Source organism: Penicillium canariense (genome assembly GCF_028826845.1).
Source record: "Penicillium canariense strain IBT 26290 chromosome Unknown utg000001l_segment0_segment0, whole genome shotgun sequence".
Classification (NCBI taxonomy): domain Eukaryota; kingdom Fungi; phylum Ascomycota; class Eurotiomycetes; order Eurotiales; family Aspergillaceae; genus Penicillium; species Penicillium canariense.
Window position 1 is genome coordinate 404,380 of NW_026622728.1, and position 16,338 is coordinate 420,717.

Consider the following 16,338-nt stretch of genomic DNA (forward strand, 5'->3'; position numbering starts at 1 on the left):
AACTTTACCCCAACACTATCGGCCGAAAATGAGTCGCCACGGGGACTATGAGGCGGTCCGCAAGGATATCGCTGCTCAACTGCAGAAGCCTGGATACGACGATGGTAGTGCAGGCCCAGTCTTTGTCCGGTTGGCATGGTATGTTTTCTGCAATCTTCTTCTTCTAGCCGGGCCGGCCGGAGGGGGGGAGATTTGGGTCGGCTCGGTCGGCAATAGACACGATCTCGACGGTCGGCATGCCGGTCATCACAAAGAAACAAGATTTGCTGACAGCACTTCACACGCACAGGCACTCCTCGGGTACCTATGACCTCGAATCCGACACCGGCGGCTCGAACGGCGCCGGCATGCGCTATGAAGCAGAGGGTGGCGACCCGGCCAACGCTGGTCTGCAACACGGCCGGGCATTCCTAGAGCCGATTAAGGAGAAGCACCCGTGGATCACATATTCGGACCTCTGGACACTGGCAGGTGTCGTCGCGATCAAGGAGTTGGGTGGACCTGACATCCCGTGGCAGGGCGGGCGGACAGACCTGGTGGATGACTCCAAGGTACCGCCCCGGGGCCGGTTGCCCGACGGGGCCCTGGGCGCCGATCACCTGCGATTCATATTCAACCGTATGGGCTTCAACGACCAGGAGATCGTTGCATTGACCGGTGGCCACAACCTCGGCCGGTGCCACGGCGACCGCAGTGGCTTCGAGGGACCGTGGGTGACGAACCCAACCCGGTTCTCCAACTCGTTCTTCAAATTGCTGCTGCAGCTGGACTGGAAGCCCCGTAAGCTGGCGACGGGCATGACCCAGTTCGTGTATGAAGACCCTGATGCCGAGGAGGATGATGAGCCGCTCATGATGCTGCCAACCGACATGGCGCTGAAGACAGACCCGGCTTTTGCGCCCTGGGTGCAGCGCTATGCCGAAGACAAGGAGTTGTTCTTCGATCACTTTGCCAAGGTTTTTGCGAAACTGGTTGAGTTGGGTATCCAGCGTGACGCGCAGGGTAATGTGCTCAACTCTGACAACCAGTTGGGGGGTTATGTGTCCGCCCCCAAGAAGAGCAACGTGGCCACGGGCCCAAGCAAGGCCAAGCGTGAGCCTCGTGCTCGTCTGTAAGCCGGCATTATCTCTTATGCCTTGTTTTGTGAATACTCCCTCTTCCTGTTTTGTGTGATTGCGTTGGATGAACTCCCCCTTTGTGTTGATAGATCTGGCCTGTAGCTATAGCGGCTTGGTTCCAGACATGTAAATAAATCATAGACCATGAATGAACTATACCTACCAATCAACTCCTTTTAGCAGCAACGATGTATCGTGGGAAGGATTCTTATTAGTCGTCTGCTTCATTAGTGACCAGGAAACATGCCCCATGCCTAAGGGTTTTTGCATCATAAACTCGGTGTGTTAACTGAGTATATTTTTAAGCAGGATTGGGAGATAAATCCACGCTGCAAGGGTGGAAGAGTAGATGGAGAAGGGGAGGAGTCAAGAGGGGGAGAGTGAAGAGAGGAAGGAGGAAGGGAAAAGAAGGGGAAGAGTCCGGGGTATGCGGGGATACTGGCGGGCGACGACACCGGCCGCCTCCACTTAGGTGATATTTTGGTGTGTGTCGCCGGAGTGTAGTTGGTTTCCATACAAAATGCATCCCCCGGATGGTTAATAGCGGGGCCGTGATTGGCACAGCCCGCCCGCCCCTAGTATCGGCCTTGTTTTCTCTCGCTCAAATACTACACAGTACTAAGTTTCTACCTTGCAACAGGGCCAATGCTCATCGAGAACAGATTCTGCACAGGCAGCAAAAGCCGGAAGAGCTATTTACATGAACAAATAGCCCAAGGCTATCAAATATTATCGAACTAGATCCCCAATGCCTAAATTAAACATACATCGCTTTCGCAATCAGTTATACCGCTACAATGGAGATAATTTAGAATGTGCAAATGATCAATACCTCCGACCGCCAGACTGCTTCCTACTGTACGTGGATTAGTCTTTTTTTTTGCGATACGATTGTGGGACATCGAATAATGCATGGTACAAGAAACCGCTATCGTGAGAGTATAAGCCGAGTATCATGAAACACAGGGGAGGCGGGGCCCCCACCCCGGTCGGTGACACTCTTGAGGTAGGCCTTAAGTGCACTGCGAGCGGTTCCTTGTAATCAACATCTTGACAGTCTTGTCTAATGCCGAAATACCCTAGCTGGCTAAACCTAATTTGGAAGATTACCTCCAGGGATAGTCATTGCTCTTGAAACATGAGAGACCAACTTCCCATACTAGTTAGTTGGTTTCATATTCGTGGACCCTTTTCATCTACGTATAGGTACGGATGTAACTGCAATTGCCACTTGATCAGAATCTGAAACGAGATTAATAATTACACAGGAACCATGGCAAGTGTACTCCGGATAACATGGCAAGCTCTCATCCAGAGATATTATGATGCATGCATGGTCGTATCCTCGTCCTTTCTGTATAAGTATCAGTAGTTACCTACTTGGATTCACTAGTTGCTCTCAATTTCATTCTCTTCCAACAATAACCCACACTTCTTCGCTCCTGCGATTCTCCCAAGAACTCTGCCTCATTAATCATGTTGCACCCCTTTATATTCCTAGCACTGAGTGCCGTTGCTCAAGCACACACAGTTGCTTGGATCAAAGGCATGCACTGCCTAGGAGGTCCGGACCTTTCGACAGACAACGCGAATACAAACACAGCTGTGGGACCCCTCTATAATCTCACCCATGAAGAATGGTGGTTCCAACACGATCGTGGCTGTGACGCAGCACCTCCAGCGGATGGCGATATCCTGCAACTCCCAGCTGGCGGAAAGTTTACGGTGGAACTTGCACACAACCGCGTGCAGACTACGCTTTCGTACGATGGGAAATATACCTCTGAATGGCCGGACGGGAAAGAGCACCCCGAGGACTGGGCCGGTCCTGGAAGCCCGCCCGACTGCATTCAGGACGATGGAGCAATGCATACCAACAACCAATCCATGGCCGCTGGCACTGCTTTTGCCATCAGCTATCAGTCTAACCTGGCTGCGGTAACGATGGAGAACTTGGCTGTGTTTACGGTTTTGGAGCAGTAAGTTCTTTTCTGAAGCTGCTAGCACAATAGCTGCCTGGTTTCCTAATATCCGTGTAAAGTACCCCATGGAAGCGGATCGCTACCTATAAAGTACCTCAGGATCTTCCTGCTTGTCCTCCTGGGGGATGCACCTGTGCTTGGCTCTGGGTAAGTGTATGAATATTTAGTTAGGCTTTACTTGGCTGATACCAGATAGGTCCCGAACGGTTGTGGGCAGCCCAACATGTAAGTGTCCCTAATCTAGTTCGACTCCGTTCACTGACAAGAGAATCAGGTATATGGCTGGTTATAAATGCAATGTTACCGGCTCTACCTCCTCCAAAACGGTCGCCAGCGCTCAGGTCCCTGCTTATTGTGCGGATGATGCCAGCCAGTGCGTTAAGGGTGCTAAGCAAATGATTGCCTTCAACCGTGAGTTAGTCAGTCTCCTGGACGATATGGCCAGAAGTAACTTGAGATTATAGAGCAAACTGGGAACAACGTTCAAGTCCCCAATGGCAACACACCGATGTACAATAAGGCCTGGGGTTGGGAAAATGGTATGTCTTCATCTACTATAACCCTACAATAAGAATTGATTTGCTAATAACAATTCGCTCGCCAAAGGTGCGCAAAATGATATTTTTGTTTAAACGAGGCCTGCGTTCGAACAAATTGCTGTAATCGAGCAGATGGAATGTACAGTATATCTGATTTGGAAAACTACTGTACAATATCAAAACAAGCCGCCTGAATGTCGAGATCAGGCTCAATAGAAAATAGGAGACCAAAATAAAAGAACCGGAAAGATGGCCGCCGTATAAAACCCTCCAGTCAGTTCACTTCTACTTCTGAGACTTTCTCTGCTTCTTCGCGCTCGGAAGCTCCTCGTCCTTGAGTTCCTGCACCCGCGACTTCCTCTTCTTCAGTGGGCTCTGACTCTCCTGCTCTTTATCCGTAATCCGCCGTATCGCTGCCTTGATGGACCTGACAGGGACACGGTATAATCGGTACGGGGATGGGCCGGAGCGGCAGTCGTGGCGGATGTTCACGACGCTCACCGTTTCTTCCATCGGCGCGTCTCCGTCTTTGTCCACCTCCGCCTCCGCCTCCACCTTGTCGTTCTTAGCCGGTGATAAGTTCAGCCACTTCCAGAACGGGCTGCTTTGGTTGCTGCTGCCCCTCCAGCTCGGTGTCTTCGGGAGGTTAGGGAAGACTGTCGCACCGCCGGATTGGGGTGGTCCACCCTGGGGCCACATCTCTACGTGATCGATGAGATCAACAGGGCTGTTGAGCAACGAATCGAACAGGTTTGCACCATCCATAATTCGCTTGTACGCGCCTGGGTCCATTTGGGACGAGTCGACCTGCGATAGGTCATTGACGAGTTCCATTGGGTCCACGATTTCCATATCCCGAAGCATCCCCTCAGATGAGGGGGCGTCTGGTGCCGATCCCATTCTCCAGTGGGCCAGTGCTTCGGCCACTTTATTGGTTTTGGGGGACTCGAAGAGACTCGATTCTTCTTGCATATCGGTGTCAGAGGCAAGGTTCTTTTCGTAGAAACGTTCGCCAGTGTCCGCTAGGATCCGCTCCAGAGGCAGATAAGGCGACTGGTGTTGTAAGTGTGGTGGGAACCAAGGGTAATGCTGCACGAGGAATGGCTGCTTCCGGTCTACGATCTGGGACATCTCGGTGACGGTTTGGTTTGCGGCCTGCATTATGTCTGGGGATGGATTAATCAGTAGCTCGTATATCGCAATTGGAATGCCATCCCGGATCCAATCGGGATCCACTCGTTCATCGAGATCGTATGGCGCGACGTCGCCAATGATGCATCCCCCCGCATCCTGACCGTCATACTTGCGAAGATTGCCCATGTCATATTCGCCCCGTTCGGTATCAGTCCAATAGACTCGCGTATGGTTGTTTTGGTAATAGGCGCCACCAAGCCAGCGATACGTCGCTGTCTGTTCTAGTCCGTTGGAATCTCTGTAATGAAAATCGAAGTGGTTGGTGTGGTTGAGTACTTTGTACCCCGCGGTGGTCGACACCACCATGCGAAGGGGGAGACTATGTACGAGTCTGGTCCTCTGCGGCCCCTTCACCACAGCACAGCTTGCACAGCTGTACTGAACAGGATCAATAGACCAAGTCCGTTCGATCAGCTCCGACATCTGAACACCGTTCTCATCGCCGTCTTTGGTGTAGGGAAGGAAGCAAGTACCAGTGCAATCATTTGTCCCCGTTTCCGTATACCCACAGTCGGGACATGGAGCTGCCGGGTGTTCAGTATATCGGATGTGAAATTGTCCAAAGTTTCTCGTAGACTCGGCCCAGGTCGCCCAGATGGGGACGGGGACACCGCGGTTGATGTCGGCAACATGGTCACATAGCAGGTTGTAAAACGAATGGCGAAGTGCAATCGAGACCTGGTCCTCAAAGGCTTCCCAATTCATGTTCGTGACTTGAATGAAAGCCTTTTCGATTTCACTGAATTTTTCTTCCGCGCCATTCCTCCGGTCCGCAATGGTACAGCCTGCATCGGTCAATATCCCCAGGACGATGGCTACATCAATGGAACAGGAGCCATCAGCCCAAACGGGACCACGGCCACGACATGGATATGGAAAGCCCGCGGGGTCAAAGCTGTGAGTGATCGGGTTCAGCAGCAACTCCGCCACAGTGGCGTGTGTTCCGACCTGAACAATACCCAGATCACGCTCAGAACTGGCAATTCTGGTTGTAACTGGATGTCGATTCGGTGCATGAGGATGCCGCTCTAGATCGGCGTAGGCCAGTTTCATCAATGTCCTTTCAATCGCCTCTCGGATGGGGTTCGGGTTGAATGCAGCGCTATAGACAGGCTGAGGCTGCGGCTGAGGCTGCGGCTGCGGCTGCTGTAGCTGCAATTGTTGTAGCGGAGCTGTCTCAACAACGCTATTTTCTGGCGTTGATCTGGTCTTTCGCTTTTTGGGCTTTGGAGCCTCAACGGTCCCTTCTATGTCTAATATGCGCCTCTTCCTCCGATCTGGTCCAGGCTGACCTGCCTCGTTAGGGGAAAGTGCCTTGTTGGGCAAGCTACATTGAATGATGTAGTTGTCAGGGACGTCGGCCGGTGCATCTACTGGGCGGGTGTAATTTGCACCCCCTAGCGGTAGCAGTTCATCGACCGAAAGAATACAGGGGTAGTGACGACTAATGGGTGGTGGTGTAGGCGTGAGCGAGTATTTCAATAGTCGAGGTCCACCGTCCCGTTGGCTGTCGAAAAGATCCTGCTCGTCATACAGTCGGTGCTCCTCTGATGCATAGTAGTGGACCTTCCAAAGGGCTCGCAAGATGGGCAACCTTGTGCGTCTGCCGTAGTCAATGCCCCACAGATGGTATGTAGCCAACACCTTCAGGTTCGCACTCGTGTAAAGCCGATGGCCATTTAATTTGCCGAAATGACGCCCAAGAAATTCGAAATCCTTCGGAGGATCGGGAAGCTTCCACAATGGATATAGTTGGTCTGGCTCTGGCGGCACTTGGACCTGGTCTACCTCCGTAGGAAAAGAAGCCATAGTTGCTGTATAGGAATATAGGAATCCCCACTGATTCGACGGGAAAGAGGAGAGAATATTTCACAGTCAAAGCATGCGGGCCCTCAAAACTCTTCCAGTTCACTAATTGCTCTCTGAGTGACAAAACCATCCACAAGCTAAAAGACTATAGGGAAATTGATGTCCTTTTTATCTTTCCGAGGTCGAGAAACCTACAAGGGCAGTCTCTCAGGCGAGTTCATCTTCGAAAATAAAGAAACAATCTACATCCTCGAGATCTGTTGAAAGAGACTGGGTTTGAACAAAGACCATGCGTCTGCCCAACCCTTGATCCTTGGATAAGGACACCCTTGATTGAGGGTACTACCTTTGAATTCGACTCTATTGAGTGTCCGTTACTATTATTGGCAAGAGGCGTTCCCTTGAAGTGTCTCGAAGTATAGAACAAAAGTGAAAAGAGAAATCATCCACTGGGAAGTCAGAGACCTCCGGTGGCGTCGACTGATTCGGAGGAGTGGGCCGTTTAACTTGCCAGGAGTGGGTTCAATCGGGCAACGAAAAGAACCCGATCGAGTTTGTACGGTTGGTAGGGCTGGAGACCCGACGAGACTTGTGCCACATGCATTGTGGTGGAGGTGCTACAACATACTCGACAGGCTTGACTGCGTACATGATTGATGATGGCAGTGGGTGTTTTCACGGGCAGGGTTCTTGAGGCAGCTCTTGTCGTAGAAATGCAGGGCTTAGGGTCAGATCATTCACAGTCAAAGAAAGTATTTAAGGATACTCAGGTGGTGCTCCCATCTCCAAACATAGCACAAAGACGTGGCTAAAAATTCCCATGTATCTGAGGAACTTGATCAAGTCCAAATTATTAAAATTGAGACATGTATATCAATCAAATAGGCAAAGGAGATGTATACAAGCACCACGAAAGAATGTGGACGAGACCGAGGATATTTTTGAAAGATACAGGTAATCACCGCCATTGATTTTAGTTAGTGTGTACCAATATTACATACAGATCAGATGACCAGATGCCTTGTGGTGCACATGACTGCACATGACTGTGATCACCCAAAAGGGGCTAGCGCCTCCATCAAGCGAGCCCTTTCCTCGCACTTTCCCCTATTGGGCTAGCGCACCAATTACCCGATCCCACAACGGAAGCAAAGTCACTCGAGACTTCTCCTCTCCATTCCTCTTGTCGACAATCAATCGCGAGCCAGCGCGCCCATCGCCCATTATGTGTACGTTCATTCTTCCACGCCAGCTTCGATCCTGAAATGCAACGAGAGCATCACTCAACCCGCCTGTTGCCTGAAGTTGGCCCCTCGATGAAGAAATTGCCAGGCTAACGTGTCGCCTTTTGTGATTTACAGCGCTCGTGTCCGGCGAGAAGACGAACTTCCAGTACATTCTGCGTCTCCTTAACACCAATGTTGAGGGTAAGCAGAAGATCATGTACGCCCTGACCCAGATCAAGGGTGTCGGTCGCCGCTACTCCAACCTGGTCTGCAAGAAGGCCGATGTCGACCTCAGCAAGCGGTACGTTCATCGAACACTATCAAGCGACTCTCTGCAATGTTTCCGGGTGTTTTTGGCGGTCGGCAATATGGGGAGAATGATGGGTCTTCGATTTGTGGGCTACAATATTGTCAGCCTGGATTGCACCAAAAATCATGTGTGGATTGTGTGACAACCCGGAAGGGGGAACCCCCAAAATACTTCGGGGACATTGCAGAGTTTTCGCCAACTGATAGAACTCTTGAAAAATTAAAGCGAAAATACTGACGGACTTTTTGAACAGTGCTGGTGAACTCACCACCGAAGAGCTTGAGCGCATCGTCACCATCCTCCAGACCCCCACCCAGTACAAGATCCCCGCGTGGTTCCTGAACAGACAGCGCGACATCACCGATGGCAAGGACTCCCAGGTTGTTTCCAACGGTCTTGACAGCAAGCTGCGTGAGGACCTCGAGCGTCTGAAGAAGATCCGCTCCCACCGCGGTCTCCGTCACTACTGGGGCCTGCGTGTCCGTGGTCAGCACACCAAGACCACTGGCCGCCGCGGTCGCACCGTCGGTGTCAGCAAGAAGAAGGGCTAAACTATTGTGCTGTCGATTTTCCGGGGGTTTATGGAGGAATGCCTTTATTGTTGGTGTGTTTCTATGGGCATCCGAGGGATCTTTTCCCCGCTGGACTGGGTGTCATGCCAGTCCTAAAAATTGAAAATGAATCATACCAATATGAAATGAACCTGTTTCCTTTTTATCCATGGCCTGGACTTGATCCGGCCTAGTGAGAGTAGCTCTGTATCATAAATCGGCTGCCCCAGGTGGTCCCCACCCCTCTCGTCCCTGGCCTCGTAGGAGCTCTTCGAGATGTGTGCAGTAGTATAGTAGAGTAGTCTTTTACCTGTATATTCGTGGTGCATCTTCTCAGCCCATCCCGGAATGCCGGTCCAGACCAGATCATCTTTTCGATCAATAGGTAGTCTCATAGTACAAAACCTCGATGCCAGCCGGTCCCTATTATCCCCAATAAGTCAAATCTCACCCAGTCATCGAAATGATGCTACGATCCCACTACACAACATGCTAGGTCTGATCTCAAAATGTTTCCATTCAAAATAACATCGCATATATATACTTGTCAACGTTGAGCAAAGCAGCCCTTGGTCTAAAGGCAAGCAAGATAACGATTAATTGTTGATCTGCATCCAAATTTCTAAGTGCAGGCAAATGCATGCAGCCCAAACTTGTCAATCACAAATTGGTCAGGTAAAGATAGAAGTATCGATGCAGTAATCACAGCGATAGTGAGATGTTCTTAGAACCACTCACCACCCAGCCAGCGGTTGAAGAACTCCAGGCTGGACTCGGGTTGGTCCATGGGGACCATGTGACCACCACCGTAAATGCGCATGAAGGTGAAGTTGCCGTGGGACTTAACCTGGCCGATCTTCTTGCCAACGTGCTCGTTCTGCTCGATGACGAGGTCCTCCAGCTCCTTGCCGGCGAATTTCTTCTGGCCGGGCCACTCGAGGGCCTCAGTCCAGGCCTTGTTGCCGAGCCAGTTGCAGATGAAGTCAGCGTCACCAGCGTAGATGAGCACAGGGATCTGCTCAATCAGACCCGGCACCAGGCGGTGGTAGGGCTTCATCCAGTCACCGTGGAAGAGGAAATTACGGTTGATGTCGAAGTTGCACGAATCATAGCCATCGACCTCAGCGCCAAGAGCCTCACGCACACTTTCCTTATTGAGGTACTCAGACACGTAGCCCATGCCCTTGTAGCACAGGTTGGACGAATCCTCGCACTTGCTGCGAACATCATAGACATTCTGGCCGGTCTGCTGGTAAGGAGCAAGAAGGGCGTTGTTGCAGTAAATGGAGGCAGGAACACAGACCCAGGAGCTCTCGCTGTCGTAGCAGGCCTTGATCATCGACAAACAGCGGGGAAGGGCGTTATCCATGGACTGGCAGGAGCCCTCATCAAGGACAGCGGGGTAGCCACCATCACCGCAAGCCATAGGGCGGTAGTACTCATACTGAGTCAGACCATCAGTTAGACCGTTGCCGATAAGCACAGACTTCAGGTTGATGTTGCGGTTCTTGTGAGACAGAATCTCAGAGGCGAAGACGGGGATATAGTGGCCAGCGTAGGACTCGCCAGCAATGTGGAAGTCTTGCTTGGCATACTCAGGGAATTGCTTGAAGAACAGGGACAGCAGAGCATAGATGTCCTTGCCAGCAGCGACCGTATCGCTGACGCTGCTGCCGCTGTAGGAGTAGCCGACGTTGACGGGCTGATCCAGGAAGATCACCGAGGCATTAGAATTCCAGGAGAAGTCATTGTGGACGATCTTGATCTTGCTGTTGATGGAGCTGGGGCCGAGCTCCATGAAGAGACCGGTCAAAGAAGAGCAGCCGGGCCCACCGTTCAGCCAGAGGACGACGGGGTCGTTCTCGGGGTCGTTGCGGGACTCGAAGAACCCTTTCAGAGGTCAGCATTGTCAAAATCGGCCGCTAGGCAAGGCCCAACTTACAGTAGAACAGGTGCTTGTCGTTCTCGTTGTCATCGAGGTAACCACTGTACTGCTTGACGTTGGGATCCACACCAAGGGAGCTGGGGTCCACCTTCTTGACGCGGAGGTCGTACGCCTCAAGCTTGCCGTCAATCTCGCGCTGCTTGGTGCCGTCGGTACCAGAGACCCAGAGACTCTGCACGTCGGCTCCGCGGATAATACTGTCCCAGTGGGAGTCAGGACGGCGGGTGTGCTTCTTGGGGAGGGACAGCATGGGAGCATGATCCATTGTGTTGGGGAAGTGGTTAGCAACCTCTTCCCAGAGCCCACGGGCCTCATCCGAGAGGGTGCTGAAGTCATCCTTAAGCTTCTGGAGAGGCTTCGAGATGGCATCAGAGCCCTTCTTAGTCCAGTCTTCGATGATGTTAGAACCCTGCTGGGCCAAGTCCTCAATCTGATCCCGATGGGTCCCCATGACCTGCTGCAGGGGAGGGACCACCGCCGAGGCGGCTCCCACCAGCAGAGTGGCGGACAGAAGTCTCATGGTGACTGGTCTTTACAGGACGATGAAAGAGGATGACAATGAAAGGTTGTTGATGAGGAGCGGGCACCTGGGGCCTGGACGGCAACTCTTATCAGTAACCGCTCGGCCAGCTCCTCAATATAGGAGGCGAGTAGCAAGAAAGAAGGAGCATAACTTACACAACCACGCTACCGGATGTTTAGGAATCAAAGGTCGGAAGCGATGCAAGACAGGGGCCTGCAATCGTAGGTAGGGAGGAGAGGTTGCGGAAGAAGAGGGAACCCTGGAGACGATGACGCCGGATGAGGAGTCTCCGCGATAAGCGGCAGCCAATCACACCCCGGGTGGTCTTGTGATCGGCTGAGTCAAGCGGGGCTTGTGACCCAAAGTGGAATGTGCTGACTCATCTCACCCTGCGCAAGGCTTGGATAGTGGGAGGGTGCGGCCAGTGGGGAAAGTTGCAAATAACTTTAGACGGCCACTTTTCGCGCTGAAATACCCTCGTTCCCGTTGGATTCTGTGAAGCTACGCAAAGCTTCGCAAGTACTCTCTTTGGTGTTCTCTTACCGATTTCGACGCCGCCCTTAAGTGGCTTCTACTCAGCATGCCGATCAACCAACCCTCCAACCAGATTAAATTCACGAATGTGTCGGTTGTTCGACTAAAGAAAGGTATAAACAACGCCGGAAAACCCCTTCGGGGCCTGCAACTGGGCTGACTCCCATAATTCTGCCATAGGCAAAAAGCGATTTGAGCTCGCCTGCTACAAGAACAAATTGCTCGAATACCGATCCGGGGCCGAGAAAGATCTCGATAACGTCCTCCAAGTCCCCACAGTCTTCCTATCAGTATCAAAGGCACAGACAGCTCCATCTGCCGAGCTCGCAAAGGCCTTCGGTCCCGATACCCCCAGGGATGAAGTGCTGCAGGAGATTCTTCGCAAGGGCGAGGTGCAGGTCGGCGAACGCGAGCGCAAGGACATTCTTGAACGAGTAGAGAAGGAAGTGCTGGATATTGTGTCTGGACGGCTCGTCGATCCAAATACGAAGCGGGTATACACGTCGGGCATGATCTCCAAAGCACTGGACCAGCTGAGCTCGGCCAGTGGTCAGGTGCAACAAGGAGATGCGAATGCAACCGGAGAGGAGCAGCCGAAGAAGCCTCTGTGGACTGGTGTTTCTTCCAACCGATCGGCGAAGAGTCAGGCACTTGATGCTATGAAGGCCCTCATTGCGTGGCAGCCTATTCCTGTGATGCGAGCGCGAATGCGCCTTCGCGTTACTTGTCCTGTGTCATTGCTGAAGCAATCTGTTAAGGCGGCTCCGAGTTCTGCACCTGCCAAGGAAGAAAAGGTGCCGTCCAAAGGCAACAAGAAGGGAAACAAGGGAACCAAGAAGTCCAAGCGGAATGAATCCGATGATGAGGCTAGCGGGTCCGGCCCCGAAGCTGCGACCAAGGCCCCTGGCACGGTGAAGGACAAGATTTTGAACTACATCGAAGCGATTGAGTCACAGGAAATTAGCGGTGATGAGTGGGAAGTGGTGGGCTTTGCTGAGCCGGGGGCGTTCAAGGGACTGAACGATTTCATCGGTAACGAGACTCGCGGGCGAGGACGAGTGGAGGTGTTGGACATGTCGGTGACCCACGAGGATTGAAGGAGTGAAAGCCCACAAGCTTATGCCTCCACGGAGCGTAATTCTGCATATACCCTGAGCACGATGTTCATGACGACTCTACCAATGACTGATAATATGGCTAGAAGACCAAATAGAAAAAAGAAAAAGTGCTTATGTTGAAATAAGTTCTAATAGCAGCAGGCTGGACTACACTGGATCTTGTAGCCGTGAAACTGATTGGCTGCTGATGAAGCCCTAAGTGTAGTACAAATAAGACCCTGAAGGCGCCAGGAGTGGCTGTCTTGACGCGCACACAAAGGTGAAAGTCACGTCGCACTGCATTTGCCGATGCTATGCTTCTTGGATTTCGAGTCTCGCTATAGGGTGAAAGCCAGTAGGCGCCACTCTCGGGCAGAGGCGAGAAGGAAGGGAGTATGATACAAACACCAACCACAAAGGCAACAACAAAGGAAACTATCTTGAAAGCAACGCGATTTAACGCCATGATGAGCCAGTATCCCCGGGGTATTATAAATAGCATCTAACGTGAAATGTCAGGTAGAAGAACTACCGTGAAAAAGCAGGGGGACCTGTGGCCCGGCAATTCCTCCCGCCGCTAGTCACCTCCAAACGCACGTTCCCAATCTCCGCTCGCTTTCTCCCCCCGCAAACCTTGGGAGAAAAACCAGACTCATAAACTTCCAACCCACGCATGCCAATAGCATCACAGCCGGTCACCAACAAAACAAGATTCTTGCCCGGGCCCAGTTCCCTTGCTAGGTCAATGGCTCTGCCTACCGCGTGACTCGAGTCCAGGCCAGGCAGGATACACTCATGGCACTGCAGAGTTTTGAATCCGTCCAGGGCATCCGCGTCCGTGGCAGTTGAGATTTCAACTCGACCAGAGGTCTTCCAATGGGCCACTTCGGGCCCCACGGTAGAGAGGTTCATGTCTGGCGAGATCGAGTGCGAGTCGAGTATCTGCCCGTCACGATTCTGGAGCATCAAAGTCCGCGCACCCTGAAGAACGCCCACCGAGCCCTCGGTCAGCGCGGCAGCCCGTGCGCTCTCGACGCCAACCAGTCGAATTGATGAGTTGTGAAGAAAAGGTCGGAAGAGACCGACTGCCCCTGTCCCGCTGCCAACGGCGGTGACAACAGCGTCCGGCTGACAGCCCGCCGCCTCATGCATCTGGGCCGCGACCTCCTCGCCTAGGAGTGCCTGGAACGTGCGGGTCAAAGTCGGCAGGGGGTCGGGGCCCACCGGACCGCCAATTAGGTAGTATGCGGTCTCATAATTGCAGACTGAATAGCGAAGCGCTTCAGTGATTGCAGCGCGCAGCGTGCCCATGCCAGACGGGGTTCGTGCAGTCAGGACCTTGGCCCCGAGCATCTTCATCTCCAGCACATCTTCTTCCTGTGCCCGTGCGTCGTCTGCACCCATGACCACCACACACCGCAGGTTGAGCCGTGCGCACATTGCCGCTGTGAAGTTGCCATGCTTGGCCGAGGCACAATCGGTGACCACCTCTGCACGGCCCATACGCCGTGCCAACAGGAGCTGGCCGATGATGTTACGAGTTTTGTGGCTGCCGTAATCGGTTTGGTCCTCGCGCTTCAGCCAGATATTTGCACCACCGGCCAGGTCCGTGAGCTTGCTGGCCATCTGGAGAGGCGTGTTCATATGGCGCTGAAAAGTGGCATATTCCGCCCAGAAGGATGGATCCGAGATGACAACCTCGAAGACCGAGGTCAGCTCGTGCAGGAAACCCATGATCGATTCGGGAACAAACCGGCCCCCGAAGGAACCATAGCCACCGAATGAGATCGGTGGCGGTCTCAACGTGCCATCCAGTTGCATGATCGGGAAATACGGTGTGCCATTGTCCTGGGGTGGTATGATGGCCAGCTTGGCGAGCGCGCCGGACGTCAAGGAAGGGCCATCACTGGTCGCCGACGTCGCGGTGACTATGGATTCTTCAAGCGAGACCCCGCAGGTGGATATACAAGTACTCTGAGTACTTTGTATGCCAGGTGACGTTGAGATGGACAGCGCCCTGGTGGCGACCCGGGTGGTCCCAGTATTTCTCACCCGCGAGGCAGGGAGAGGGGCTGTGACAGCTGCCTCGCCGATGGTCCTCAAGCGAATGACATTGTTCGACGTACTCGAAGTTGAGTCCGTATTTGTGATAGTCTGCTGGTGGGAAAAGCAAAGAAACCCTCGCATCGACCGGAACATGGTGGACAGTCAAACAATGAATGGGGGAGTGAGGGAAGCGATTAGGACCTTCAGTATGCTATAAGGATCTCAAAATGCATGTAGATTAGCAGATGGGGGGAATAAAGGAGCCAATTGAGAAGGTAATAAGTGTCTTTGCCAATTCAAAGTATACAACTGACGCGCGATGGGGTGTGGCCCACGTGGGAGGTGAGCGTATGGCAAGAAGGGTGATACGGATCGGCCGGCGAAGGGACTGAGGGCACTGTTGGGCTTAAATAACGGTGTGCATAGTTACAGCCTGTCAATGGGATGCGGTATCCAGGTGCCCCATTCGCACGAGGCTTTCCAAATGATGCTTATGGTCATCGCACCCCCGGGCGATCTCGGGCCTCCCATTCCGTCGCCATCCCACTCACCTCAGGTCAACCCTCTCTTCCAGTGGGGAAGACCCGGGAAGAAAATACATGATATCGGGTACTGTGCTCCTTTTTTGCTTCCCATGGTCTACTTGGTCATATGAAGTAGCTAACTTTGTCATGTCTTTCGAGGTCCCAAACTGTGAGAAACTACGCCGCTATGCCTCCCATCAGCTATAACACGCCGAGAACCTTCGATGTGACGTTCCTACACTGTGGGGCCGAATACATCGCCAAGGGACTGGCTCGCGGCAAATGCAGGTTATCTTGCGATTAGTTGCCCGTCGTCGATACTGATACTGTCTGTGCTGATATTAACCCAATAGACCCATGCAGATTTGGTTTGGTTGCGACGCTGCCGTCCCAGGCTTAAACGGAGCACTGCCTCGCCTTCCACAGTTGAGATATCTCCCTTAGCTTCGCTCAGTCAAGTCGTGTCACAATGATCACTCATGCGCTGAGCTCGGCATTTGAATTTGCAGTACACCAGAAGTCGGCTATCCTTACTCACCGAGACTAAGCAGGTGTCCGGCATGAGACGAATGGATGAAACACATTCTTGGGCGTGAAGTTACCTCTCGGATTTTCAATTTTTGCTTCGTGCCGATCTTCATCACGAACACCTGTTTGTCCCGGTTTATAATGGTTATGTAGGATTCCTCTTCCGCATAGATTGGAGATGGAAATTTGATTACTTCATATCACAGAAGCCGGAGCTTCGAAAACTAGGGCAGTAATTGGTCATGTGACTTGGACGAGCTGACCCGGAAAGGACGAGTGAAATTTGCCAACACTTACATCTAGCCATCGACAGGAGTAAGATCAATAGCAATCCTGGCTTGAAAGTCCTTCTCCACCCTTTTCATTTATGGGGCTTTGTAAAGTTTGAACTGGGCGGCCACCTATGTTCGGG

At 52.5% G+C, this 16,338-nt stretch overlaps 7 protein-coding genes across 7 annotated transcripts; 4 read left to right on the top strand and 3 right to left on the bottom strand.

Annotated features, from left to right (window-relative positions):
* Positions 1-28: 28 nt before the first annotated feature.
* Positions 29-1,115, top strand: N7482_000128 (peroxidase; the record flags this gene model as incomplete). Its single annotated transcript, XM_056682253.1, has 2 exons — positions 29-138; positions 290-1,115. 2 exons carry the CDS (start codon positions 29-31, stop codon positions 1,113-1,115), a joined length of 936 nt encoding a protein of 311 aa, XP_056545859.1.
* Positions 1,116-2,594: 1,479 nt separating this feature from the next.
* N7482_000129 (lignocellulolytic auxiliary activity family 14 protein) lies at positions 2,595-3,732 on the top strand (the record flags this gene model as incomplete). The annotated part of the gene is made up of 6 exons (XM_056682254.1): positions 2,595-3,097; positions 3,160-3,247; positions 3,297-3,325; positions 3,375-3,511; positions 3,565-3,639; positions 3,707-3,732. 6 exons carry the CDS (start codon positions 2,595-2,597, stop codon positions 3,730-3,732), a joined length of 858 nt encoding a protein of 285 aa, XP_056545860.1.
* A 192-nt stretch (positions 3,733-3,924) lies between these two features.
* N7482_000130 (uncharacterized protein) lies at positions 3,925-6,642 on the bottom strand (the record flags this gene model as incomplete). Its single annotated transcript, XM_056682255.1, has 1 exon — positions 3,925-6,642. The coding sequence occupies one exon, from the start codon at positions 6,640-6,642 to the stop codon at positions 3,925-3,927; it is 2,718 nt and encodes a 905-aa protein (XP_056545861.1).
* A 1,225-nt stretch (positions 6,643-7,867) lies between these two features.
* On the top strand, positions 7,868-8,729 carry N7482_000131 (40S ribosomal protein uS13; the record flags this gene model as incomplete). The annotated part of the gene is made up of 3 exons (XM_056682256.1): positions 7,868-7,871; positions 8,004-8,169; positions 8,432-8,729. The coding sequence occupies 3 exons, from the start codon at positions 7,868-7,870 to the stop codon at positions 8,727-8,729; spliced, it is 468 nt and encodes a 155-aa protein (XP_056545862.1).
* Positions 8,730-9,453: 724 nt separating this feature from the next.
* On the bottom strand, positions 9,454-11,194 carry cp3 (carboxypeptidase C PRC1; the record flags this gene model as incomplete). The annotated part of the gene is made up of 2 exons (XM_056682257.1): positions 9,454-10,619; positions 10,672-11,194. 2 exons carry the CDS (start codon positions 11,192-11,194, stop codon positions 9,454-9,456), a joined length of 1,689 nt encoding a protein of 562 aa, XP_056545863.1.
* A 583-nt stretch (positions 11,195-11,777) lies between these two features.
* N7482_000133 (guanine nucleotide exchange factor SDO1) lies at positions 11,778-12,828 on the top strand (the record flags this gene model as incomplete). The annotated part of the gene is made up of 2 exons (XM_056682258.1): positions 11,778-11,844; positions 11,912-12,828. 2 exons carry the CDS (start codon positions 11,778-11,780, stop codon positions 12,826-12,828), a joined length of 984 nt encoding a protein of 327 aa, XP_056545864.1.
* A 528-nt stretch (positions 12,829-13,356) lies between these two features.
* On the bottom strand, positions 13,357-15,027 carry N7482_000134 (tryptophan synthase; the record flags this gene model as incomplete). Its single annotated transcript, XM_056682259.1, has 1 exon — positions 13,357-15,027. The coding sequence occupies one exon, from the start codon at positions 15,025-15,027 to the stop codon at positions 13,357-13,359; it is 1,671 nt and encodes a 556-aa protein (XP_056545865.1).
* Positions 15,028-16,338: the final 1,311 nt, after the last annotated feature.